At 39.6% G+C, this 25,971-nt stretch overlaps 1 protein-coding gene across 4 annotated transcripts in view; it reads left to right on the top strand.

Annotated features, from left to right (window-relative positions):
* Positions 1-25,971, top strand: part of myo5aa (myosin VAa) — a 51,681-nt gene that overhangs the window by 19,080 nt on the left and 6,630 nt on the right. For 2 of the 4 annotated variants that reach the window (XM_086070966.1, XM_086070965.1), the window contains exons 5-36: positions 128-284; positions 821-964; positions 2,663-2,744; positions 3,190-3,297; positions 4,091-4,197; positions 4,427-4,692; positions 4,869-4,950; positions 5,038-5,178; positions 5,275-5,400; positions 5,878-5,961; positions 8,937-9,092; positions 9,180-9,277; positions 9,368-9,454; positions 10,809-10,917; positions 10,989-11,200; positions 11,292-11,448; positions 12,466-12,705; positions 12,793-13,041; positions 14,245-14,338; positions 14,744-14,874; positions 14,961-15,074; positions 15,152-15,286; positions 15,727-15,783; positions 15,859-16,086; positions 18,177-18,277; positions 19,892-19,972; positions 20,390-20,588; positions 22,716-22,781; positions 23,302-23,395; positions 23,931-24,080; positions 24,280-24,434; positions 25,022-25,111. In XM_086070966.1, coding sequence (XP_085927092.1) covers positions 128-284; positions 821-964; positions 2,663-2,744; positions 3,190-3,297; positions 4,091-4,197; positions 4,427-4,692; positions 4,869-4,950; positions 5,038-5,178; positions 5,275-5,400; positions 5,878-5,961; positions 8,937-9,092; positions 9,180-9,277; positions 9,368-9,454; positions 10,809-10,917; positions 10,989-11,200; positions 11,292-11,448; positions 12,466-12,705; positions 12,793-13,041; positions 14,245-14,338; positions 14,744-14,874; positions 14,961-15,074; positions 15,152-15,286; positions 15,727-15,783; positions 15,859-16,086; positions 18,177-18,277; positions 19,892-19,972; positions 20,390-20,588; positions 22,716-22,781; positions 23,302-23,395; positions 23,931-24,080; positions 24,280-24,434; positions 25,022-25,111 — 4,300 coding nt within the window. The remainder of the gene's footprint in view (positions 1-127; positions 285-820; positions 965-2,662; positions 2,745-3,189; positions 3,298-4,090; positions 4,198-4,426; positions 4,693-4,868; positions 4,951-5,037; positions 5,179-5,274; positions 5,401-5,877; positions 5,962-8,936; positions 9,093-9,179; positions 9,278-9,367; positions 9,455-10,808; positions 10,918-10,988; positions 11,201-11,291; positions 11,449-12,465; positions 12,706-12,792; positions 13,042-14,244; positions 14,339-14,743; positions 14,875-14,960; positions 15,075-15,151; positions 15,287-15,726; positions 15,784-15,858; positions 16,087-18,176; positions 18,278-19,891; positions 19,973-20,389; positions 20,589-22,715; positions 22,782-23,301; positions 23,396-23,930; positions 24,081-24,279; positions 24,435-25,021; positions 25,112-25,971) is intronic. The other 2 variants (XM_086070967.1, XM_086070968.1) reach the window with 2 other exon arrangements.

Below are 25,971 nucleotides of genomic sequence, written 5' to 3' on the forward strand. Positions count from 1 at the left end.
GTCATTAACCAAAATGAAAATTTGAAAACTCTGATACAAACTTTACCGGTAAAAGATTCATCACTAAATTGCATTGAGTAAATTGTGCCACCGAGAAGCAGCGGCTCAGTTTAACGTCTTGTTGCAGGGATGAAAGGAACCAGTCCATCATCGTGAGCGGCGAGTCTGGGGCAGGGAAGACCGTATCAGCCAAGTACGCCATGAGATACTTTGCCACGGTCAGTGGCTCGGCCAGCGAGGCCAATGTCGAGGAGAAGGTGTTGGCTTCCAACCCAATCATGGAGGTGACTCTCTTATTCCAATTCCTCTCTCATGCTCCACTTACCATCCTCTCCCCACTGTGAGCATCGCCACCCCCTCCCCACCCCTCCCCTCCTTTCCGCCGCCACCCAGCTCTGACCAATCAGAGAGGAGCTTACGGAATGAATAGAAAGCTTTCTTCCGTCACAGTGATGTCACCGCGACATCTATAACTGCATCAGCCTTTTCCCGTATTACGGAACCTGCGTGCGTGTGTATGCAGGAGGGCCAAGGGATGCTTGTGTGAGGCATTTAAATGACTTTGGCTGATGCAGGCAGTTTAAATATGCAGTGAAAGACTGGATTGTTGGCTTCAGCAACAACACACATTGCAGTAAAACCTCTACAAGGTTTGACCATTTACTGGTGCCATCATAAAATCCATATTATCGATACATGTAATTTGGTTATAATTAAATATTTCATATGACTTCAGACTGAGACACATGCAATATTTCACCCAAAATTGTTTCTTTGAATTGTACATCACAAAATGACAAGAAAAGTTGTTTCCCGCCAGGCTATCGGAAACGCGAAGACTACCCGGAACGACAACAGCAGTCGCTTTGGGAAGTACATCGAGATTGGCTTTGACAACCGCTACAGAATAATCGGCGCCAACATGAGGACATATCTGTTAGAAAAGTCCAGAGTGGTGTTCCAGGTGAGTGAACGAACATTCAGGTTGTTTGATTTTTTTTTACTCATTAGCTCCCCAAAACGTATAAAAACGTTCTATTTTAAATATTGCCATGATCCCAAAAACGTATTTATAATTTTTTTTATCTTTTTTTTTAATGCTTCAGCATACAAAAGGCTTTGATACAGCCTCTTTAGGCAATGGTAGTTATTACAAAAAACGGCCAGCAGGTGGCAGCAGAGTATAAGAGATAAATCTGGGCCATGTTGCAAACAAGCTTTTTGTCAATGTTTTCCCCAGGAACGTGAATAATTATGAAACATAGCTATATTCTAATGCTAATTGCTGCAAAATGGAAACAGATACAAATATACTTTTTTTTCCTGATGAAAGAAGAGACTCTATTCTTTCCTTTGGTAGGTTCCATGTTTTTATAGCAATAGAACACAATATTCTGTGGGCCTTGCAAAACCAGTCAAAATCCAGTAAAACAGCCGGAAGCGAAGGGGGTTGCTTCAGTGAATGAGTTAAAGTAAATAATACAAGTATTTGCAGTATAATTTATTAAGTTTGTTTTGATACAGGCACAAAACAGATTCTCTCACACTGGATGTAATTCAGAATGTTTCTATAATGAGACGTGGTTTCATTGGTATGGTAGAATGGAAGACTAAAGTGAAGTATTTAAATTTTATGATCAAAGATACATATACGATTATTTGACTTTTATGCAGTGGAGTTCATTTACATTTCACTTAACTTTCTGAACCAGAAAACTTGCAGAAAAGTCTCCTCAGCATTTATAATCGCCATCAGCTTTTTACAGCACAGTTTTTTTTAAATTTACGTTCTCACTCAACTTTCATATTTTCTGCAGATAGCGGGAATTGTTGTCATGCATTATATAGGAATGACAAGCGCAAAACGAGAAAACGGTTCAGCAGGCCAAGAGATGTCATGATATGCTGGATTCTTGCATTTTTAGCAATCTGTCCTGTAACAACGGGAAGCCTGTGTCAACAATATGTTGCATAACAACAGAATAAACAGATCTATTTGGAATACTGTTTGTTCATGCTTTGGATGAGGTCTTCACAAGTAACACACATAATTAGTGTCATGATAAGAGTGAATGGTTGCCAGTGGGTGGAAACACGGTTAGAGACAGTTAAGAAGGACAAAGTGAGAAACTTTATTGATACTTGACAAGGAAGGGGAATAGACTAGGACGGGCCAGAACGTGACTGGACTGGACTTGAGAGGACTGGTGGCCAAGACTTGACTGGACGAAGGGAAGATGGACACCATGACTGGACCGGGCGAGGGAAGGCTGGTCGCCACGACTGGACTGAACGAGACGAGGCTGGTCGCCACGATTGGACTGAATGAGGAGAGGCTGGTCGCCACGACTGGACTAGACGAGACGAGGCTTGACTAGACGAGACGAGGCTTGACTAGATCAGTAAGACACAAACACATTTCTGGACAGTGACAAGGATGATCGACGAAGACGAGGGTGATAAGACTAAGTGATTTGAATGTAAAAATCTTTAGCTTATAGAGAGAGATTGTTTAAAAAAAAATATGTACAAGGCGTGGAATATGTGGATGCTATGGACAATTTAGAATGAAAGATATTGGTTTAAATCCCAGCTAGAATGCTATACATCTATGCCAAAATGAGAACATTAGTTTTGTGTTGATGATGATATTGTCTTCCAGGCGGACGAAGAGAGGAATTACCATGTCTTTTATCAGCTCTGCGCATCATCGCATCTGCCAGAGTTCGCAAACCTGGAACTGAGTAAGTAACGCAGAAAAGCCACCTACTCGGAGCCATGGCATCCAGATGCATCTTAATGTTTACGCCGCCCTCCTTCCTTCCGCTCCACATTTCCAAAAGTATTAACCATAGAAGCGGAGGCGTTTTGAATCACTTGTCACATTTCAAGTCAGCTTGTCTGATGATGTCACTGCTGTAGGAGCAACAAATAGGAGTCTGTTGTCGGACAAGCTTTCATGCAGTGCACTCCCACTGTGGACCTGCACCTGCTCATCTTAGAGACACACATGCGCACACACGCCCACAGCTGCTGTTTTCCTCCCCTGCTGACTTGCTAGCTTGGTAAATAGCGTAGTTGTCACAGTCATCTCTGTGCCCCCGTTGTAAAGAATTATTTCCGTGGCACTGATGCTCTTTCGACAGGATCCTGTCCAGCTTTACTGATATTGGCTTCTCTCCGCTTCAGGTAACGCAAACAACTTCCTGTACACCCGGCAGGGCGGCAGCCCTGTTATTGTCGGGGTGGATGACACCAAGGAGCTCTGCAACACCCGCCATGCCTTCTCCTTGCTCGGTAACTTATTATTATTATTTTTTAATCTGTGTGATATCCCTAACGGGCTGACCGTGGATGTTCATTCACTATGCCTGTGAAGTAGACACTCGAGCCATCCATTTTCTTTATCAGCTGTCTTTGTAAGCGAGTTACATCCTATTGCAGCTGACTTTTGACAAGAGGCTTGGTACTCATGGGGATGGGCATGTGGCCCCTTGATTAATTATTTAATTAAAAAAAAAATGGTGGAGTGAGTGGGGTTGTTTTTTGTTTTAGTTTTTTTAAACAAAGTCAAAACATTTTTCAAAAAACACTGATCAAAATGTAATATGTATTTTCCATGAAAAAGGGGAAAATTATTCTGGGGAAAAGGGGGCTGCTGTAGTTTTAAGTTGTAATATCACCATTCACCACTAGATGGCAACCATGGCTTTGATGCACTTACACTGAGTAATAAATGGCCAATCATAGCTCACTTGTTTTCTGAAACTGAGCTGTGATTGGTTGTTACTTGAGCCCTGAGCAATTCTGATGTCATTTTCAGTCAACGGCAAGTGGCAAAAATGTCCCCTGAGATCGATAAAAAAACGGGTAGATTTTGCTGCTGCACTCATATTCCACAAAAGCAATATTAATCAGGATGCCATGTTTACAGTCGTGGGGGCAAATGCAACTTATCATTTGAAATAGATTATTTGGGTTGACTTCCCCTTCAATTTTGTTTTTACATTCAGTGAGCCATTGTAAATTCCGGCCAATCTGGATGACTGCTGCATTCAGGTAGAATAACAAAATAATGTTTCCTCCGCAGGTATCAATGAATCATATCAGATGGGATTGTTTCAAGTTCTGGCTGCTATTCTTCATCTGGGAAATGTGGAGATCAAAGACAAAGATTCGGATAGCAGCATTATTCCTGTGAGGATATCAAATCATTCTATTCATTCATCATTTGTTTATTTAACCTCTTCATGATTTGATTGAGCCAATTGATTAGATTAGACACACGTAAAAATAGATGATAATATTTGCTTTGGCTTTGATAGACCCAAAAAGTAAAATAGAAAAATGTAGCTAAATCACATTACCATTGGAGCCAGAGGAGGGCATCACGACGCTAATATACAATCTTGTCTCCTTTTTGTAGCCCAACAATCGTCACTTGACCAAGTTCTGCGAGCTGGTCGGCGTCACATACGAGGACATGGCTCAGTGGCTGTGCCACAGGAAGTTGAAGACGGCCTCCGAAACCTACATCAAGACCCTCCCCCGGCTGCAGGCCACTAACGCCCGCGACGCCCTGTCCAAGCATATCTACGCCAAACTCTTCAACTGGATCGTGGCGCATGTCAACAAGGCGCTTGTCACCAATATCAAACAGCACTCATTTATCGGCGTCCTCGACATTTATGGGTGCGAAATTTCAATGGCCGTAGAATCCTGACATAACACAAAAAAATTGCCATTTACATTTAGTTTTTTTTTCAAATATGTTGTGATGGTGTATATAGGTCAAAGCTAGCAAACGTACTGCTGTATTTGAAAATAAATATTGATTTTATCAAATCTATTTTCCGTTTGTCCACAAGGTTCGAGACGTTTGAAATCAACAGCTTCGAGCAGTTCTGTATCAACTACGCCAACGAGAAGCTCCAGCAGCAATTCAACATGGTGCGCGCTGAATGTTTTGATGTTAAAGTTTAATGGGAAGCAAGTTGGATGTCTAAATGTCCACCGTGCGTGTTTGTGTGAGTGCAGCATGTGTTCAAACTGGAGCAAGAGGAGTACATGAAGGAGCAGATCCCTTGGACTCTCATTGACTTCTACGACAATCAGCCGTGCATCAACCTCATCGAAGCCAAGATGGGCGTCCTGGACCTGCTGGATGAAGAGTGCAGGGTATATTTGAGCTATAACTTGCACGTATATATGATCTCAAATAAAGACATGTCCTCCAAAAAAACAGTTTGTGATTCATTCATCGTCTTTCCTCAGATGCCAAAAGGCTCAGATGATTCATGGGCTCAGAAGTTGTACAACACCCACTTGAAGACGTGCTCCCTCTTCGAGAAGCCGCGCATGTCCAACCGCGCCTTCATCATCCAACATTTTGCTGATAAGGTGGGCTTGACACCTATTTGCATCGTGCTTGCAGAATTTCAACCTTTTCAACCCAAATGTTAAGCTCAGAAGTTTATCTTACCGTTTTAGTCTCTTTTTAGTAAAGATTCGGGAACAGATTGGCTGCAGCCTCGCTCTTGTGAGCTATTTTTAGAATAGCCGGAGGATTGTTTTTTTTCTATATTGTTATCTCTGTTCTCACTTTTGGTGCAACGCAGCGTTATTGTGTCTGCTTTTAGCCACCACGCTATAAGGTTACATATAAATGGGTCAAGGACTAACAGGTTTTCCCATGAGGTTAGCTGAGATGAAAATGGAGTCTTACGGATTCATGTGTGGTCAGAAATGACCGGTAACACCTTTTTTTTTCCATGGTTGTGAGTTTTTATCTACCTTATTTTCTATCTACATTGTACATATATTCTAATGTCATGTATACAGTGTAAGTGTATTGAACAATCTCTTGTACTTGTGCAGGTTGAATATCAATGTGAAGGTTTCCTAGAAAAGAACAAGGACACGGTGAATGAAGAACAGATCAAGGTGCTCAAGGCCAGCAAGGTATGCTGTATACACGATAAGGTTGACCCCCAATTGGCTTGGAAGGTCAGTGACCTCTAGTGGCCAAAGGAACAACTGCATATGGGTAGCACAGATACACTATCTGTGACCCCAGTGGTGAATTTTACATCATTTTATATATATGTGCTGAAAGAGTAACGTTAAGCCAGAAATGCATATAAAAACACGCAATTTGCAGGATGGTGGCTTACTGCTACTGTTTTGGTTAGCAACAGGCAACTCTTTCATGTCCATGTGTGATCGATACCATCTATAGACTGATATAATTACACTTACAGTGCTATATCTTTTTTTTTTCCCCCCATGGTGGGAAAGAGAGACATCTACTTGAGCGAGGCGTTTATTTGTTCAGTTGGAATGCACCTGGCAAATACTCATCTTTTCCAGCAGTAAGAAGTCTTAGAACAAGTCTTAGAACAATAACCTTGTGACTGAAAGCCTTTATTTAAATCACGGCACACAGTGCTGATGCAGCATGTTGATCAGTTGACGTCAACAGAAAGGACCAACTGAGTTACCTTATTTCGCACCCCCAGAGTCACATGCAAACACGTGCATGTTGTCTGCATCAGTGAGACTTAAACAATTGGGATTAAGCCTTAATGTGGCCTTAATGAGATTTAGTTTAATTAGGATTTAAGGTTCTCTGCCAAGCTTATCCCAACAATCTTACCGTGCGTGTGCATTTTAGTGCCTCATAGGATGGAATAATATTTGGATTTATTTTACATTCGTTGGGTATTCTTGTACAAGAGTTGTATCTGTTTTGCAAAGATAATACTAATGCATGTTTTTATGAAATATTTACCAATTACTTGTATTTGCTCTTATGATATTGTAGCAGGCGTACTGAACATGGTGAATCCCATGAACACATAAAGGGTTAACTTTAATTTGACATAATGAATACGACATCAATGTTTCCTCAAATATGAGCTGTCCCTCTGCGTCTAGCAGAATACAATAGAGCTGTGCCCTAATTTAATTGTCACAGGCATCGTAGACATAAGACAAATAATACCCTTTCAAATACATTTTAAGTGTAATTAGCTCAGTTCATAGATTTGATTGCTCACAAGACTGCACTGCATGACTCCTTTTTGCACGTGACATCTTCACGGCAAGAAAATACATGAAATACTAGAGAAGCATTTGTGATGAGTCATGATTGAATTCAGGAGTGGAAATTCAATCATCATCCCGGCACCCTCATCACCGTTTAGCTGGGGTTTTTTACGTGCCTTTTGTTTCCATCATAAACAAATGACGATGTTCCACCTTAATGTCACTGTGTTCTGTTGTCATTGTGTCTCCATGTGTTGTCCATGTTATGTCGGTTCTGTCTTCATCATGACAACCCCTCCTCCCTCCCCACCCGTCAGCAGAAGGTAAACGAGAGACGTTCACGCAACGCCGATCTGCCTCTGGCTCTTTCTTTTATCATCTTTCACTCGCCGACATATTCGCTCTAACAGCACTGGGTCATTGAGTTTTGTTCTGTGCCGTTGTTTGCTGCATGGGGAGCACTTGAGGCACCGGCAGTTTAAAAATAAAGCATGATCGGAGAGAAAAGACATCAACCGGGAAGTAGCGATGTTGTGAGAGGTTTCTTTTGGTTTTCCTGTGTATTGACAATGGAGAGAGGAACACAGCACAGTGGAATACATCTCAGTTCATTTCTGCATGCCATACTAAAAGCATATACAGGTGCATTCGAATTGATTTGAATATTGTGGAAAACTTAATTTATTTTATACAGGGTGCAAGCCCTGCTACAAATGGTACACATTTGTGAATAATTGATGCAACCATCTAAAAGGGGTTTGATATTTTGAATAGATGACACGAAATAGCGACAAAAGGATAATAAAGCATCAACACCGTGCATCTAGAATGTACACAATCGTACATAAATAATTGTATTTTGTAAATTATTGGGCGTAAACAAACCAAATTCACATGAGGCTTATTAATAGTATTAGCGAGCATACTAGCCTATATAACATGCTCACACAAACTGTTAAAGTCAAAATGGTTTCTAAATAGAAATTAGGTGTGAATTGGCTTTCTGAATGTTATTATCTCGTATTTATAACGAATGTGTATAATCTGCGGTTCACTTTTTGAATTATTGAAATAAATGAACTTTTCTACAATATTCTTATTTATTGTGATGCGCCTGTACATTACATATACATGAAGCTATTCATGTCATAATACCATAACTTACATTATGGTTTTTGGCTTTCTGTAACAATGACTGACTGACTGAATGTTTTTTTTTTTTTTTTGTAACAAACACTAATCTACAAATCATAACTACACATTCTAAAAGTAGGATCTGCACAATTGAAAATTCTTTAATATAGCGTTCTAAGCCCCTAAGTATTAAAATTAGTTAACGCATTGCTGGACTGTTTACAACTGCAGTGGAACCTTAGATGTCACTCACAATATATTCCAGGAACCATTTGTTCAAAGTTTGAATGAAGAATGAAAAAAAGTGGGGGGGGGAAGGTTGACTCGAGGGGAATTCTTAACTAACATACAAGTGTAAACGGGTATTAATCTCCATATGTGGAAATAAGTTAGCACACATGACAAGTGTGTTCCATGGTGAACTTTGGAAGCCAGCAAAAGAATTCTGCTGTTCTGTTATTCTTTGACATTTAAAATATTGAGCAACCAGCACATAGACATGTTAGGTCACTACCAATAAGTTCATTTTATGGTTCTATGGTTGACATTTCCTATTTGAAATCACAGGTATCAAAACAAAGAAGGAAGAATAAAATATGCTGTGGATTTAATATAATTTTCTAAAAGTGCTCCAAACTGTACAACTTTAAAGGGTTAAAACTTTCGAGGTTCCACTGTACATTTATCCAGCATGAAATCCGTCTTAACCCTACATCTTCATCGGCGTTCTAACTGTATTTGGATGCTGTACCCAGTTTGACCTGCTGGTGGAGCTGTTCCGGGATGAGGGTCACGCCACCAGCCCCACCGGTCAGACCCCCGGTACGGGAGGCAGGACCCGTCTCAGCGTCAAACCTGACAAGAGCCGCGACACCAGCAGCAAGGAGCACAAGAAGACTGTCGGCTGCCAGGTTTGATAACTACCTGTTAGCTATCTTACACACATTCCACACTTGTTACACACAAGCAGTGTAAATACGGATTCTTCTTTCTTTTAGTTCCGTAACTCCCTTCAAATGCTCATGGAAACCTTGAATGCCACCACTCCACACTACGTCCGCTGTATCAAACCCAATGACTTCAAGCAGGCCTTCTCGTGAGTCCCTCTCTGCCTTACATCAATGAAAACCTACAAAGCGAACCTTTTGTTGTTGTTTCTTCATCTCTGAATTGTTATGATTGGCAGGTTTGACCCAAAACGTGCGGTGCAGCAGCTGAGAGCTTGTGGCGTCCTGGAGACAATCCGCATCTCTGCTGCAGGTTTCCCATCCAGGTACTGATCATCTCAGCGAACTTCTTTGGTTCACATACTGTACGCACAGTATATAATCTTACGCACAATGGAGTGCAACTACAAGTTTGTTATATGTATGACATGACATCCATGGGGAGTTGAGCTACAGCCACATTCTATCACAACTCCTGAGGGCAGCAATATTCTGTCCAGAGGTGGCAAATCCAGGTCCAGAAAGTAAAAACCCTGCCACAGTTTGGCTTTGGCCCCAGGTGCTAGCTAGCTAGCTAGCTCCCTAGCTAGTTCCCATGATATTCGTTTACCTGCTAGGGCGATAGCTAGCAGGTAAACCAGTTATCTAGCAGGTAAACGTGGTGTTCGTTTATCTGCTAGGGAACTAGCTAGCACTACTTAGCTAGCACTTACTGTAGCTCAGGAGCAAGCTAGCATCAGGGGCTAAAGCCAAACTGTGGCAGGGTTTTTACTTTCTAGACCTGGATTTGCCACCTCTGATTATGTCATTAGATTACTGGCATGAAGGCAGCAATTCAATGCAACACCACTTCATAAAAATATTTGGAAAACTATTTTAATTGTCAATATTAACAAAGTGTCGGTCACTGTTCCTTATAAAAGTTTGGCATTTGGTTTTCTCAAATTAGTGCTAAAATTATTTTTGAAATTACATTTAATCCTTAAATTAATAAATTAAATGATTGCAAATAATAATGGGTGACGTGATATATTTGACTGGTTTCGATGCATGCTATATACACATAGCGGGACCACTTGAATGCTATTTACCACCCACAACCACTAAGAATGGGTGCAACATGGTACCAAAAATAATTTCCTCTACGTTAGGGTGACCAAATGTCCTCTCTTGGTAGAACATCTAGTAGGACAGACCATTTTCTTACGTCCTGTCCTGGTTTTTTATAAATTCATGAAAATGTCCGGTTGACATTGCGTGACTAATAGGTGGTAAAGTACACTGTGTAACTGCGAGTGGTACCACAATTTCAAGGCCGGGGCAAGAGTCCTCTTTTTTTCAGGAAATGGGGAATATGGTCAAATTTAAACATATGTTGAAACGCAAAACATTCTCAAATATTAAATGCAGAACTGTATTGGACTGTACTTGGATTAACTAACCAAATAACTGAACTATAATTAAAAAGTCCTGTATAGGAATTTAGACAGGCTATAGGTATACTTTATTCATATTTGTGTGATTGCGTTGCAGGCTTTAAATGTTATTTACCTATATATTGAATTTGGTGACTATTTTGCACACCACCAGAGAGATCCTTGTTGTACGTATACCACACTTGGAGAATCATTGGTCTACGTCATTGTTTGCCTAATAATTCTGTGTGTATGCGCACTTCAGATGGACATATCAGGAGTTCTTCAGTCGATACAGAGTGCTGATGAAGCAGAAGGATGTTCTCCCTGACAAGAAATTGACATGCAGGAACGTTCTGGAGAAGCTAGTGCAGGTCCGCAAACTTTTCCTCTTCTCAAAGCGGCCGTCTTTTCGTGATATCTAACCGCTCCCTTCTTCTATCAGGATCAGGATAAATATCAGTTTGGTAAGACCAAGATCTTCTTCAGGGCCGGCCAGGTGGCCTACCTAGAAAAGCTGCGCGCCGACAAGCTGCGCGCCGCCTGCATCCGCATCCAGAAAACCATTCGCTGCTGGCTGGCGCGCAAGAAGTACCTGCGCATGCGCGATGCCGCCATCACCATCCAGAGGTTCACCAGAGGATACCAGGCTCGTTGGTGGGTGACTCGCACATGATTCACATACTGTTTCCAGACTCGTAATATTGACATCATTCCTAATCTACAATTGGTGTTCTGTTTTCTTCAGTTTGGCGAAGTTCATGCGCCGCACACAAGCCGCCACCATCATCCAGAAGTACCGGAGGATGTACGTGGCCAGGAAGCGTTACAGGCAGAAGCAGGCGGCTGCCCTGGCCATACAGACTATCCTCAGAGCTTACATGGCCCGCCAGAAGTACCAAGCGGTAATGCAAACACTTTCAAGTCAAATTCTAAAATGTCTTCAATAATATGTTCTATGCAGCCTCACTAGTCTAAATATGTTATTCTGGTTAATATTGTGTTAGAGGAATATGAGTACGCAGTAAAATTCAGCAGTTTTGATCATTATCAGAAGGCGGCTATTTTGCCACTTGCTGTCGAGTGAAAATGACATCCTAGTTGCTCAAGCCTCAGGTAACAACCAATCACAGCTCAGCTTCAGAAAACAGGTGAGCTGTGACTGGTCAGCTTCAGAAAACAGGTGAGCTGTGATTGGTCGTTGCCTAAAGCTGAGCAACTGTGATGTCATCTTCACTCGATAGCAAGTAGCAAAATGGCCGCCCCCTAAGATGGATAAAAACGGATGGATTTTGCTGCATAACTCATATTCCACAAATGTAACATTAATCAGAATGTCATGTTTAGACTAGTGAGGTCACATATAACATATTGTCAAGAAATGTTTGCTGACTTCCTCTTTAAATCAAGACTTTTACCTTGGCCACTCCAAACCCTTTATTTTAATTTAATTTTTTCATATTATTAATGTATCCTATTGGGCCAGATAGATTTAACCCCCCCCCCCCCCCAAATTAATAAATAAAATCATTGTTTAGCACATTGGTCCTCAACCCCGGTCCTCGAGTACCCCTATACAGGCTGTCTTCCAGGTCTCTCTCAGCCAACACAGCTGAGGATCGTTATCAGGCGTCATGCAGAGCTTGCTGATTAGCTGATCGTTTGAAACACCTGTGTTGGCAGTGGGAGACATGGAAAACAGGCTGGATAGCAGCACTCAAGGACCGCAGTTGAGAACCGCTGGCTTAGCATGACTGGATATATTTAGACACTGTATGGTTATAACGACATGCACAAACTTTCAACTTTTAAACTTCACACTCTTTCACGCCTACTCACTTTTGTAGCGCTGTGCTTCCGACACTTCCTGGGGTTAGCATTTGATATTTTTCCTCTTTCTTGTCGTGTGCCGGCGTCTATAGCTTCTACGCGAGCACAAGGCGGTGATCATCCAGAAACGCGTGCGTGGCTGGCTGGCTCGATGCTGGTACAAGCGCTGCCTGAGCTCCATCGTGGTCCTGCAGTGCTGCATTCGCAGGATGAGGGCCAGGCGCGAGCTGAAGAAGCTGAAAATCGAGGCCCGCTCAGTGGAGCACTTCAAGAAGCTCAACAAGGGAATGGAGAACAAGATCATGCAGCTGCAGAGGAAGATCGACGAGCAGGTCGGAATCAAAATCCTCGTATCGTCCCAGCTTTGTCATTTTGCGTGTTTGTTTGTCATTCGGGCTGACTTGTATTTACCCTACCAGACCAAAGAGAACAAGTCGGTCAACGAGAGGCTCACGGGCTTGGAGAACACCTACACGACGGAGAGCGAGCGGCTCCGCGGGGAGCTGGGGCGCTTGCGAGGCGTGGAGGAGGATGCCAGGTCCAAAGGCAAACAGGTCAACTCTCTCCTGGAGGAGCTGGCGAAGCTGAAGAAGGAGCTGAGCACCACAAAGCAGGAGAAGAAAACCATCGAGGACTGGGCGCAGTCGTACAGGGGCGAAATGGAGAAAGTACGTTAAAACATTCAATAGAATTTTCAGGTTAATGACTAAGAAATGCTTTTTTTTTTTGTATTTCAAGATATTGATCCATGGCTATTTTTTGGGGTTAATAGACCCTCTACATTAGTATCAATAGATAGCGATGTATTATTATGGCACCAAAGGCAAACATTTTTTCCTTCAATTTAGTCGGCTCAGAGAAGCAGGGGGCATTGGGCACGGAGTTGCCCCCATGCAGGTGATCGTTGAATATTGTGCTCGTGTTTTAGCCTCCCAACTTCCGTCAGGTCCATATATATTGAGACATTTCTCATGTTTTTGGAACTGAAATCCACCACAATGGATTTGCAACGAAATGAACTGTTTTAACTGCAGACTTTCAGCTTCAGTTTGAGGGTGTTTAAATTCAAATCAGACGACTGGTATTACACCAGTTTGGATATGTGCTACAAAAATCCATTTAAAAAAAAATCTATATTTTGTTGCATATCTTTTTCATTCTTTGCAGATACAGGACATCTTTATCACATTTCATTTCAAATCCATTGTGGTGGTGTTTAGCGCCGAAAAGATGAGAATTGTTTCACTGTCCCAATATTTATGGACCTGGCTGAATCTGTTATGTTATGTCTTAGTTTTCAGTCATCATTCATCCAAATGGTGTTAATGAGCTGTAACCCCGTCAAGTAGGACCACTCAGTAGAACTCGTTTGTAGCAGAGCAGCAGTCGTTATGGCTTCAAGCCCAGATTTTGTTTCAGAGCAAGAAACCTACTGATTTTGAAGATGTTAGAGCCCTTTCATTTCATTACTTTTTTTGAATGCTTAATTTTCCACACCAAGATAAGATTTATTCATAAATAAAGATCACAGGAATGCAATGTTACCATTTTACTAAAAAGTAGATCATTTTTCCTGCATTATTACTCATCATTTCTTATGTCATTATAATATATTAGTGTCTGCAACATGGCCGACCCTATATGCCCCCCCCCCCATTTATATCATACCTTTCTTCACTAATTGGCTTTGACAAGTCTCAAATATGGTTCCTTGCTCTATATAGAGTCTCTTAGTCAAGAGACCATGAATGTTATTGAAGCTTGCAGTAATGTATGATAGACATTATCTGATCAAATGTAGTTGTATGTCATCTGGTTTTCACTTGAAACAGACACACAATGATGTCATTTCTACATGTTTTGTGTGTTAGATGGTATCGGAACTAAAGGACCAGAACGGCTCGCTGAAGAAAGAGAAAGACGACTTGAACAGGTTGATTCAGGAACAGAATCAGCAGATGACAGGTGAGTCTTAGAGGGTGTGCTAAGTAGGGCCCGTGGGCCACAAAGGCGCACAAACGCTCATATCTAATCATTTACAAGGTTCCCCACATATTGGGACACCTCAACAGGAAGTGAGAAGACAAGAGGTGGCGAGATTTATCTGGTTCTACACTTATAGTACAGATTGGTAAAAGAAGAAACCTTAATTCAACTCCAACCCGTTTTTCCTCGAAACACATATTGGAGGTTTATTTTGCACTTTTTGAAGATTTTTGGGGTGTTTCATTTTTAATTTAATTTGAATTTAATATTGTCATTTTATTATTATCTACTTGCATTTCATTACTTCCCTCCACTAGAGAAGACTTTGTACTTGAACTCAATTTACCATCACTTGATTGTTGTTACATGTTTGGTTTCTTCCAGAGAAAATGGCCCGTGCAATTGCCACAGAGACTCAACAGTTGGAGACGGATTTGAACGAAGAGCGCTCTCGTTACCAGAATCTCCTGACAGAACACCTTCGCCTCGAGGAGAAATACGACGACCTCAAAGAAGTGTGTGACACACATTTTATTCTTTGTTGGTGGTGGTGTTTTTTCCCCTGTTTCCCCCACTCATTTTGTTTTTCGTTTTTTTTTAGCATTTTTCCAAGCCTGGCCACAGGAGAACGGATTCCACCCACAGCAGCAACGAGTCCGAGTACACCTACAAGTCCGAGTTCGCCGAATCGGAAGAAGGTTCCCAGGCCTCAGAAGTACAGACGAGTCTAGTTGATTTACTTGCTGCATTTCCAGAATCTCTTAAGTTGACGTTTAATGGCTCTTCTTGCAGGATTTGACTCGAGGAATGGATACCTCGCTCACGCTCAAGCTGCAGAAGCGGCTCACAGAGCTGGAGCAAGAAAAGCAGTCGCTGCGCAATGAGCTGGAAAACAAGGAGGAGCAGTTTCAGAGGGCCCGGGCCAGGGTACAAGATACACAGACTCAAATAAATGAACAGACTCAATTAAATAAACTACAAATATACACTGCCACAAACCGAATGGTGGGCCGCAGTCCTATAAAGAACTGCGGGAAAGCCTGGATGTAATTAGCTTTTTTTTCTTGAGGGGAAAATAGGAAGCATTTATATTCAAGTGAATAAGGTAGACCTACCTGGCATGTATTCCACCAGAGGCCACAATTTGAGGAAACACTGTTTACATTTAAAATCAGAGATTACATTTTTCAAGTGCAACTAATTGTGGCACAGCGTTTTAGAGCCAAAGACACCAATTGAGAAAATACCGTTTTTATTTGAGGGCAGATGTTTTTGTTCATCTATTTACACTATTAAACACAATTTGTGCAAGTGTTGCATTTAATATTGTAATAATATTAAAGGTTGTACTTGTGTTTTTGTTTCAGGATGAATCTGAGTTCAAAAAGGCGCGCGGGGCAGAGTTGGAGTACGAGTCCCTCAAGGTGAGTTGTTTAAATGCTTACTTAAACTTTCTCTGTGCACTTTTTTTTTTACTACAACTTACAATATAACACCAGCGTCAGGAACTGGAATCTGAGAACAAGAAGCTGAAGCACAACCTGGCCGATTTGAGGAAAAGCCTGCTGGGCAGCGCGGCATCGAGCGCCGGCGCACCGGGCTCTCCGGCCTACAAGGTGCTCCTGGATCAGCTCAACTCCTCATGCGAGGAGCTGGAAGTGCGCAAGGAGGAGGTGCTGATTTTGCGCTCGCAGCTGGTCAGCCAAAAGGAAGCCATGCAGCACAAGGTACACATGATGTTGAGTTGATCTGATCTCAACATGTATATGTACTGCACTAATGCGTACTCGCCCATGTCAGCTGTTTGTCTGATCATTAGTACATTCTCTCAGCCACTTTATTAGGTACACCTAAGCAAGACTAATGAGAATTTATTTTGGTTACACTTTGCAATGTTGTAGAGCTGCTTTCAAGTTAAATGCTTGTATTACATACTTTATATTGATTACAGTAATTTCTGGACTATAAGGCGCACCTGACTATAAACCGCGCTAAGTAATTTTGGGGAATACGCGAGTTTGTTACACACAATCAAAAATACATGAACAAAAATAGTTTGTTAAGCCGCAGGTGTTTTAATGTTACCGCACCGGGTTCTTGCTACTTTATTCTCCACTACTTTATTTTCCATAGTAAATAGTCTCACTCTCGTTCTGTCTCTCCTACTGTATTTGGGCTCACTTGGTTTGTTTTGCTCTGCCTGACGCTCTTGCGCTTCCTTTATAGTGCGCCCCCTTGTGATGTGATGGATAAGCCGCACCTTTGTATTAGCCGCAGGGTCAAATGCAAGTGAAAAAAGTAGCGGCTTATAGTCCAGAAATTACTTTAGTATAAAGTATGAATGTAAATATCAGTATGACTTATACTTATACATGTATATGTATTTCTGTAGCGAATAGCTGCTTTATTATCCAAATTCAGATGTATGCACAATTTAATAATGATAATGTAGTGGCGTAAATATAAAATACTAATAGAATATATCTGAGTAATTTATCGCAGAAGTTGGAACCATTATAATAATTAATAATACACTTTATAAATACACTTTCACTGCCATTGACGGCTATAGACAAATTTTAATCGCCTGACGCCCCAAATTTTTTATAATGTTTTCTTTTTTTGTAATTAATTAATTGCCATTGACGGCTATAAACGCCAAAAATTCATTTGAACTATTTCTATTAGTTTAACTTTTTTCCCACTTTTGTTAACAATAGTATGAAAACCTAGAATTGTTTTTATTGTATATTTAGAACAGATATAAAATGTGTGATTAATTGTGAGTTAACTAGTGAAGTCATGCGATTAATTATGATTACAAATTTTAATCGCTTGATGCCCCAATTTTTTTAGAATGTTTTCTTTCTTTTTTTTATTCATTCATTGCCGTTGACGGCTATAAACGTAAATAATTCATTTAAACTATTTCTATTAGTTTAACATTTTTTTCCACTTTTGTTAACAAGAGTATGAAAACCTAGATTATTTTTCATTGTACATTTAGAACACATATAAAATTTGTGATTAATCGTGAGTTAACTAGTGAAGTCATGCGATTAATTACAATTAAAAAAAAATTATCGCCTGTCGCCCCTAATTTTTAATAATCTTTTATTTTCTTTGTTTATTAATTTATGGCAGTGAATGAGTTAAGAATAATATGTAGACATCTAATTCCTAAATATAACTAATAGGCTTTTTTTTAACAATTAATGTCAAATATATTGATATAATAAATAGACAAAAATACATCTTGCAGTGCATTTTTCAGTTACAACCTTCTCATTAGATTGTGAAGGTGTACTTCATGTATGTTTGGCTTTCTTGTCTATAGACTTCACTAATGATGCTTTTGTGCTGCCAATATGATATTTACTATAAACCCTCCTCATGTCTGTGAACTTCCTCATGAGCTGTCATGTGTTTTGAATGTTTTTGGTTGCACCCTCAGTGTCTAACGCTCCTGTCTCTACCTTCTCTCCTCCATCCACGCTTTCCCACAGGATGAGAAGGTATTGTTAAAGCACCACTTGCCCTGACATGAATGTTACATTACAATATGTTAGGTTATGTATGAAAGCCTCCTTTTAGAAAAGGACTTCAGTCTGGTCCATTCAACTTGATACATAACCACAGATTTAGAGGATTTCTGCCATAACTTTGACACAGTTTCACATCTCATTTTTGGTGCTGTTATAAGTCTTGAATTATTCTGACCCATTTGTGACAATGCAATTTTGATACTGAAAATTATCTCATACGTATGCGACGACAAACCATTTCTACTAACTTTAACTTTCTTGTCTTGGTATAGGAGACCATGACTGAAGTGGCCGTCCACGTGGAGGACATTTCCAAACTGAAGGACGCTGATGAACTCAAGCAAGCATACATCGGCCTCAAAGACACAAACAGGTACTGCCCCCCCCCCCCCTTCTTTCACATTTGGATTCTTTCAACCCTCCATACCATTCGCTTCAGTCGCTTACGACCGAACGCCGACTTGTCCCGTGCAGATCTCCCAGGTTTGCTTGTAAGTGGCAAGAGGTCAGACATCTGCTGAGTAGGCTCAGGTAACAGATGAGAGGTGGTTCATGCATCGTGTTTGGCGAGCATGCATGGCCACGTGAGAAGAGTGAATCTTCGTACTCACTGATTCCACACCATGAAGACTGTTTTTCTTGTGGAGTAGCCGTCTTTAACAGCATGTACTGAGGTTGTTGTTTTCCCAGCTTCCATATAACTTTATTAAGCAGTTCATGAAGGCAGTGGCACATCTGGGCATTGATGTGACGTCTTTATTACTAACTTTGCAGCAGGTTGAACACTGTAGGAGTTGTCTCGCTGTCATGGAATGTGTTTTGCATGAAACCCTCCTTGTTTCTGTTTCACGCAAAGGTGGACAGCTCAGTTTGACTCATAGACGGCCAATCATAACAGTATTGTTTATAGAAATGCACTCAAAAACATGAAGTACACCAGCATTATTTAATCAAATCCAATTCAAGAGCTATATTTAAAAAAAAAAGTATAGATTTATTTATATATTTTAGTTAGCTAGGCTAGCAAGGAAGCAAATCCTTCAAAATAGTAAAGGCAGTATTTTTAGTACAGATTTTGTATTGGACCTCATTGGATTGTGTCAGTGTACCTAATGTTGTGTCTGTCAAGCATCTTGTCCACGCTTCCTTGTTACTTATTAATTCACCACGCGTCACGCTGTGTTTGTGATTACCATATTTTTACACAGTGTGCTCAAATATGCAACAGTGTGCGTCTCTTCTTTTTTTTTCTCTTTTTTTTTTTTTGCATTGATTGTCACCTGCTTTAGTCAAACTCCAACTAACCACTCCCTTACAAACAAACAAAATACATTAAAACAAGACAAATAATTTAAATTCAGTATATTTATCTATTTCTTAGATGTATTGTGTATTTTTATTACCGTTACTATAAAACAAAACAATCATCCATGTGTTGTGAAAGATGTCTTTGCTAAATGTTATTCATTCAGTTAGTTACTTTTATGACTTGTTATAATGAAAAACAAGTTTTCAAGATTATTATTTTTTTTTTACTCTTAATTTATTCTGACCCATTTGGACAAATTGCCTTCAAGATATTGATCAATTATCATATTGTACAGCGATACTGGTGTAATACATTTAACTGTAATACCAAATTATTTAATATGGAATAATGTAAAATAAGCAAAGTTAATTGTAATTATTTTAATATGTAAAAAAAGAAAAAGTATGTTTAAAAAATAAGAGAATTATATTGAGAATTGCATTGTAGTCTCTTCTGATCAATTATTTTTGCTTTTAAGTGAACGGAACTGATTTAATGAAGTCAGTTCTCAGTCGCACAACATTGTAAATCAACATAAGCGCAGTCACAACAGTGAAATCCTAATCCGAATGCTCATTAACTCCATCCGTCCCCCAATCGCCCTCCCTGCATGTTTTCATTTCTTCATTGTGCTTTTCATGTTCCCTTTTTGTTCCTTTTGTGTTGTGTGTCGGTCAGATCGGCTGCTCCAGACTTCCAAAAGCTGAACGAGGACGGGGAGCTGTGGCTGGTTAATCAGGGCTTAAAGGAGACTGTCAGGTGTAACTGTGTGACCTTTCTGCATTCCACTGATCATTCTCGGATAGCATAGTGCACTATCACTCGCCATCACCCTTTCAAATCTTCATTTGCTCCCTTTTTTTTTTGTTTTTAGGACAGACCACACATGTTCATTGACTTCATTATATGTATGCGTCTGCGTGTGTATTTGATACTGATTTGGTCCAAAAGTGGAGAAAAGTACTCAATAAGGAAGTTGCTGTCAGTTATAAAAACTATGATTTGATTTGTGCTGAGTATCAGGGTGATAACAAAAACAGAAATGATCTCGTCCCACCTGGAGTCTAACTCGCCCATCCGTGTTCACCCCACACCTCCATCTTCCCTCAAATCCTCCTCTCTTATTTCCCCCTCCCCACTCCCGTGCCTCTTCTCCACCACCCTCGTGCCCACCAGGCTCCTGGAGCACCAGCTGCAGACCCAGCGGCGGAGTTACGACAGCGAGGTGGAATCTCTGCGCGGCGAGCTGCAGAACGTCAAGGAGGAGAACAACCGGCAGCAGCAGCTCCTGGCACAGAACCTCCAGCTGCCCCCGGAGGCCCGCATCGAAGCCAGTCTGCAGCATGAGATCACCCGGCTCACTAACGAGAACCTGGTACGCTGTCGCTGACACAAGTCCGTTTTGTTTATAGGGCACAAATTCACAGCAGAGGTTATCTCTTGGGTAATTAATTAAACATGAACTCATTCACTGCCATTAACGATTATAAAAGTCAAAAATCCTTTTAACAATTTATTTTAGTTTAACCATTTTTTTCTGCTTTTGTTAACAAGAGTATGAAAACCTAGAATTTTTTTTATTGTATAATTCGAACAGATTTGACGCCCCTAATTTTTAATAATCAACTCGTCAGGCGTTTCAATTTTTTTTTATTGTAATTAATCGCATGGCTTCACTAGTTAACTCACGATTAATCACAAATTTTATATCTGTTTTAAATGTACAATATATTTTTTTATTGTACACTTATACTCTTGTTAGCAAAAGTGAGAAAAAAAATTCAATATAAATAGTTCAAATGAATTTTTGACGTTTATAGCCGTCAATGGCAATGAATGAGTTAAGCAGGTCAAGGATGACACGACTCATACGTTTATATGCATACGGTATAAGAAAAATGGAAGGAAGAAATTCTAAGGAAGAAATGCTTGAATCGAGAGAGAAAACTGCATATCAACAGCAGCGCTAATCCCAGGACGATACAAACAAATGATCGGCCCGTTCCCAACACAGTCGTCATGCAATGCAATGGCGCTTCCGCTGGTTGCATCCCCAGAAACACAGAGCACCAGCCACAAGAAAAAGAACTACAAAAGAGATTGTCTCCAACATACCTGAATAATTTAGCAGATGCAAAATTATGCAAAATTAATGCAATTTACTGATATAACCTCACATTTTGTTGTTTTGCAATAGTAAAGTAAATTAAGATTTTTTTTTGGTGACATTGACGCTGATTAAAAAGTATATTTGACTCATTGAGCCATTTTCAGTAAAAAGTTCATATTTTGTCCAGAATTAATTTGATTACTTCATTATTTTTCACATGCAATTAATATCTTTAAAAACGAATGTTAGTCGATTGAAGATGACATCACCTGTGCTGAGGAATTATTTCTCAGTTTGCAGGTGAGCCATGATTGGTCGTTGCCTACGTACTTCCTCAGCACAGGTGATGTCATCTTCAGTCGGCAGCAAGTGGAAAAAATAGTTTTTAAAAATATTAATTGTACATGAAAAATCATCAAATTATTTCTGGACAAAATAGGAACTTTTTACTGCTAAAAAATGGGTCAATGAGTCAAGTATACCTTTCATTTTTATCTTAATGCTCTACAAAGCAACAAAAAAAAACATTTGTATGCATGTTGTTTATAATTACTTTAAATTCCTTATATTATTGTTATTGACAAAAAAATTCTTACCCCTCCCAAAAAAAACATTTTTAATATGAACTTCATTATGCACAAAAAATACTCCCTAAAACCAGAAATTGTACATAACTTTTCATAGAAATTAGGTATGGGCAAGCTGGTATCGTATATCTATACCCCGGGCTTATTTCAAAGTATCGGTCCTTGCAAAGGCGGTTGATACAAATGTCAGCCTTTCTCCTTTGGCTGTTTTACAATCAGGAACTACAAATTAGAAATGAGAAGAATAGAAAATTAATTTCATGCAATTTTAATGAAAAAAAAATAGATTGGGATATATAGATCTTTTTTTAAATGATCTGTCATTGTTTTTGTTAGAGAAAAATTTTATGTAGCAAACATACTAGTAGTATTGGTACTTGGTATCGATATCAGTGACTACTCAAGTCGAGTACTCTGGAAGAAAAGTTGTATCAAATATCCCTAACAAAAAATACAGCCTTCAGCAAATGTTTTTTCCTTTGGCTTTAAAAATTGATAAATATTTTTGTCATTTGGACATAGTCAACAAAACCACAAATTCATGCAAAAAAAAATAAAATCCAAAATAAAACTACAAATTGTAGGTGATTTAACTTTCCAAAAAATAACCGTAAAATCGGATTAATTGACAAAATACAGTATTCACATTACCACACGTGTCACAACATTTTTTTCCCATTTTTGCTGCACACATGGTTAAATGCCTGTATGAATTAAAATAGGCTCCCTAAAGAGCTGCTCACACACACACACACACGCTCGCACACGCACACTGGTGTGACGTGTGGATGGTGTCACCTGACAGGAGCTGGTGTCCGACGACCCCACAGCATCCCGAGAGGCGCGAGTCATCATTTTACGCCGGATGGTTGTATGTACACTACAGACTGTGTGTGTGTGTTCTGCACGAGGGTTTGAACTAACAGCAGTTTCTTTCCAAAGACTCGTTGCATGCAACTCTTTTTACCGCAGTTGCGCTAACTCACAGCGGAGCAGCTATGCCCATTTTTTCCCTTTTTCTCTTTCAACTGCCAACAAGTCCTACTAAATTGTTTTTTCCTTCCGAATCAGCTCAGCAGCTCTCATTTTACGACGTGAGCAAACTACCTTCTGCTTTGCTTGTTTGTCTCTAGTGAAATGTTTGGATCCTGCTCCCTCTTGATTTTATTTGAACATGAGGACTTTTTTTTCACATCGTTTTAATTCTAGCTGCATTTAGCGATACATGGTAATTAGGTCCTTGCACCCCAAAAGTTCAAACGGCTGCCTTAAAGCATTGACAGATTTACGTCTGACCACTAGCGGGTGGCAGTGTTCCAAGGTGATGAAGGCCTTTCTAGTTTGTCCTCACCGCCTTTGTGTCCGTTTCTTCCTTTTTGTCACCATTGCAGGATCTTATGGAGCAGCTGGAGAAGCAGGACCGGACCATCCGCAAGCTCAAGAAGCAGCTGAAGGTTTACTCCAAGAGGATCGGAGAGATGGGAGGTAGGACGCAATTTCACCAATCTAGTCACGTGACGGAGAAAGTCATAAGTGGCATTTTCCCACATTCCCACAAGCCAAGGGGGTTCTGTGAAAATGTCTGGGAGTCAATGAGTTAAGTAGTGCAATCCATAGTTGACATGACGAGCCACATATTTGTTTGCGTTATTGTTGTAGTCTGGATTATGAATTGCTGATTTATGTTTACACCACACTAGTTTGGTCAAATTTTGTGAAGTTGTCGTAGTGACCACTTAAAAGGATGCAAGTCAATGTGTTGTATTGAAGTAGATAAATATATTGTCATGTTTAATTCGCCTTTATTTTTGCATAAGACAAACTTGTCAAACCAAGTATTTCTTTATTATTATTCTTATATTATATATATTATATTGCTTGTGTGTTAAAAAAATAAATAAATGGGAAGTGGACCTTGGAAAAAATATCATTGTGATACTGAGGGGGGAAAAAATAGACTATTTTTCAAAAGTGGTCTTGTATGTCCAAAAGAGGCTAATGTGCGTTGTGTGCATTACAGCCGGTCAAACGGAGGGTCAGACGTCGCCGGGACAAATGGTGGACGAGCCCATCCGACCGGTCAACATTCCTCGCCGAGAGAAAGACTTCCAGGGTATGCTGGAGTACAAGAAGGAGGACGAGCTGAAACTAGTCAAGAACTTGATCCTCGGTAAGATTAACGGCGTAGCACGGTGCATTAGTGGTCGGTATGTCAGCCTCACAGTTTTGAAGTTCTAGGTTTGAATTTCTGCACTCCTGAGATAAAAAAAAAAAAAAAAAGAGGCTATTTTGTGTCACACAATCCAAAACAATAACTTTTTGCTTTGACTGCTCACTTTGTAGAAATCTTTCTTGTGTGTGTGCGGCAGAGCTAAAGCCTCGCGGCGTGGCCGTCAACCTGATCCCAGGTCTGCCCGCCTACATCCTTTTTATGTGTCTGAGGCACGCCGACTACGTCAACGATGACCAGAAGGTCCGCACGCTGCTCACCTCCACCATCAACAGCATCAAGAAGATCCTCAAGGTTTGTACCCGCACGCAAAATCACAAGTATCCTAACTTACCGTTTTTTTCAAGGTATGAGATGTCGCTTGGTCGGTTGTTGTTTTTTGGCAAAAAATGTGACTTACAAGTGGGTCCTTTCCAGTCATGGGTCCTATAGGAACGGATGATGTCAGTTTGCCCTCTGAGCGCGTGTGCACTTTGGCAGATAATGAACAGTTTGTCAAGAGGCCAGATGAAATTTACTGCTATTAGGACTATTACACGTGTAATTCAATGACCTAGATAACTCTACCTTCAAAATGTTTGATGGCTTAATGCTGCCATACCTTATATTTCTGTATTTTTTTTTGCCGTCCACTACTATACTGTGCTTGTTTTCTTGAAAAACATGTTGGAATTTTTATTTTATTTTGGGTAGCTGGCTCGCTGCAACGGATTAATGGCATTTCCATTTATTTAACTGGCGGTAACTGATTTGAGTTACAAATGATTTGACTTTCAAGCTTGGTCAGGGAATAAATGGAACTCCGAATTCACGCTAGCATTGTAATAATGTATTATGTCTTTTTAAAATAAGTTCTTATGTGTTTCACCTCTTCTTGTCAGAAACGAGGAGATGACTTTGAGACGATCTCCTTCTGGCTGTCCAACACCTGCCGCTTCCTGCACTGCCTGAAGCAGTACAGTGGAGATGAGGTAAAAAAAAATATTTTAAAAAGTCCCCTATAAAAGTCTTGTAACAGATGAATACTTTGTGTCAAAACTACAACAAAACAAAAAGAAAAAATCTAAAAATGAATCATTCAGTCTGCCGGGGAAGTCCATGCATGCTAATTACTATTTATATACTAATGCTATTGTGTTAAAATGTATTAAAATATTTACCTACCTCCCAACCAAAATATATATTTTTTTTTATTAACTGTCATAACATTACCAGAATTAATTAGAATTAGAATTAATTAGCTAAATAGCATCAAAATTAATATAACAAATACAATTATCGTTTTCAATTTATTTTGAATTTAATAGTAATAATTATAGCTGAATAATTTGTGCTCATTTTTAAATTGTATTCTCTACATTGAGTTATAATCAATTCATCAGATAAACAAAATCTTAAATGAATGTAAAAATGGATTTTACAAGTATTTGTATTTTTTAATAATAAACGAATTATTCAATTAGGTATATAAGTACAAAATAAATTAAATGTAATATTATTTAATTATACAATAATTTTAGAAGACTGTAAAATGATGACAATATTTTTTTTTTATTTAAAATATTAATTCATGCTCATTTTAAAACTGTATTATCAAAGCATAGAGTTAATTATCTATTTTTTCATAGAATTTAAATGTTATTCTAATATCAAATATTTGTTACAATTGATTTATTATTGAATTAGCTTAATGAAAAAAAATAAACACAAAGAATAAATAAATGTTAATGAACGAAAGGCTCTTGATCATGTAAATACTCTGATTAAAGAATGGAGCTGTATGATTTTGCGAGTTGTACAGTAGGATTATCACCAAATGTTTTATGTAAAT

This window comes from Leptonotus elevatus, chromosome 3, assembly GCF_054856555.1.
Source record: "Leptonotus elevatus isolate MCC_2025b chromosome 3, RoL_Lele_1.0, whole genome shotgun sequence".
NCBI classification, from domain to species: domain Eukaryota; kingdom Metazoa; phylum Chordata; class Actinopteri; order Syngnathiformes; family Syngnathidae; genus Leptonotus; species Leptonotus elevatus.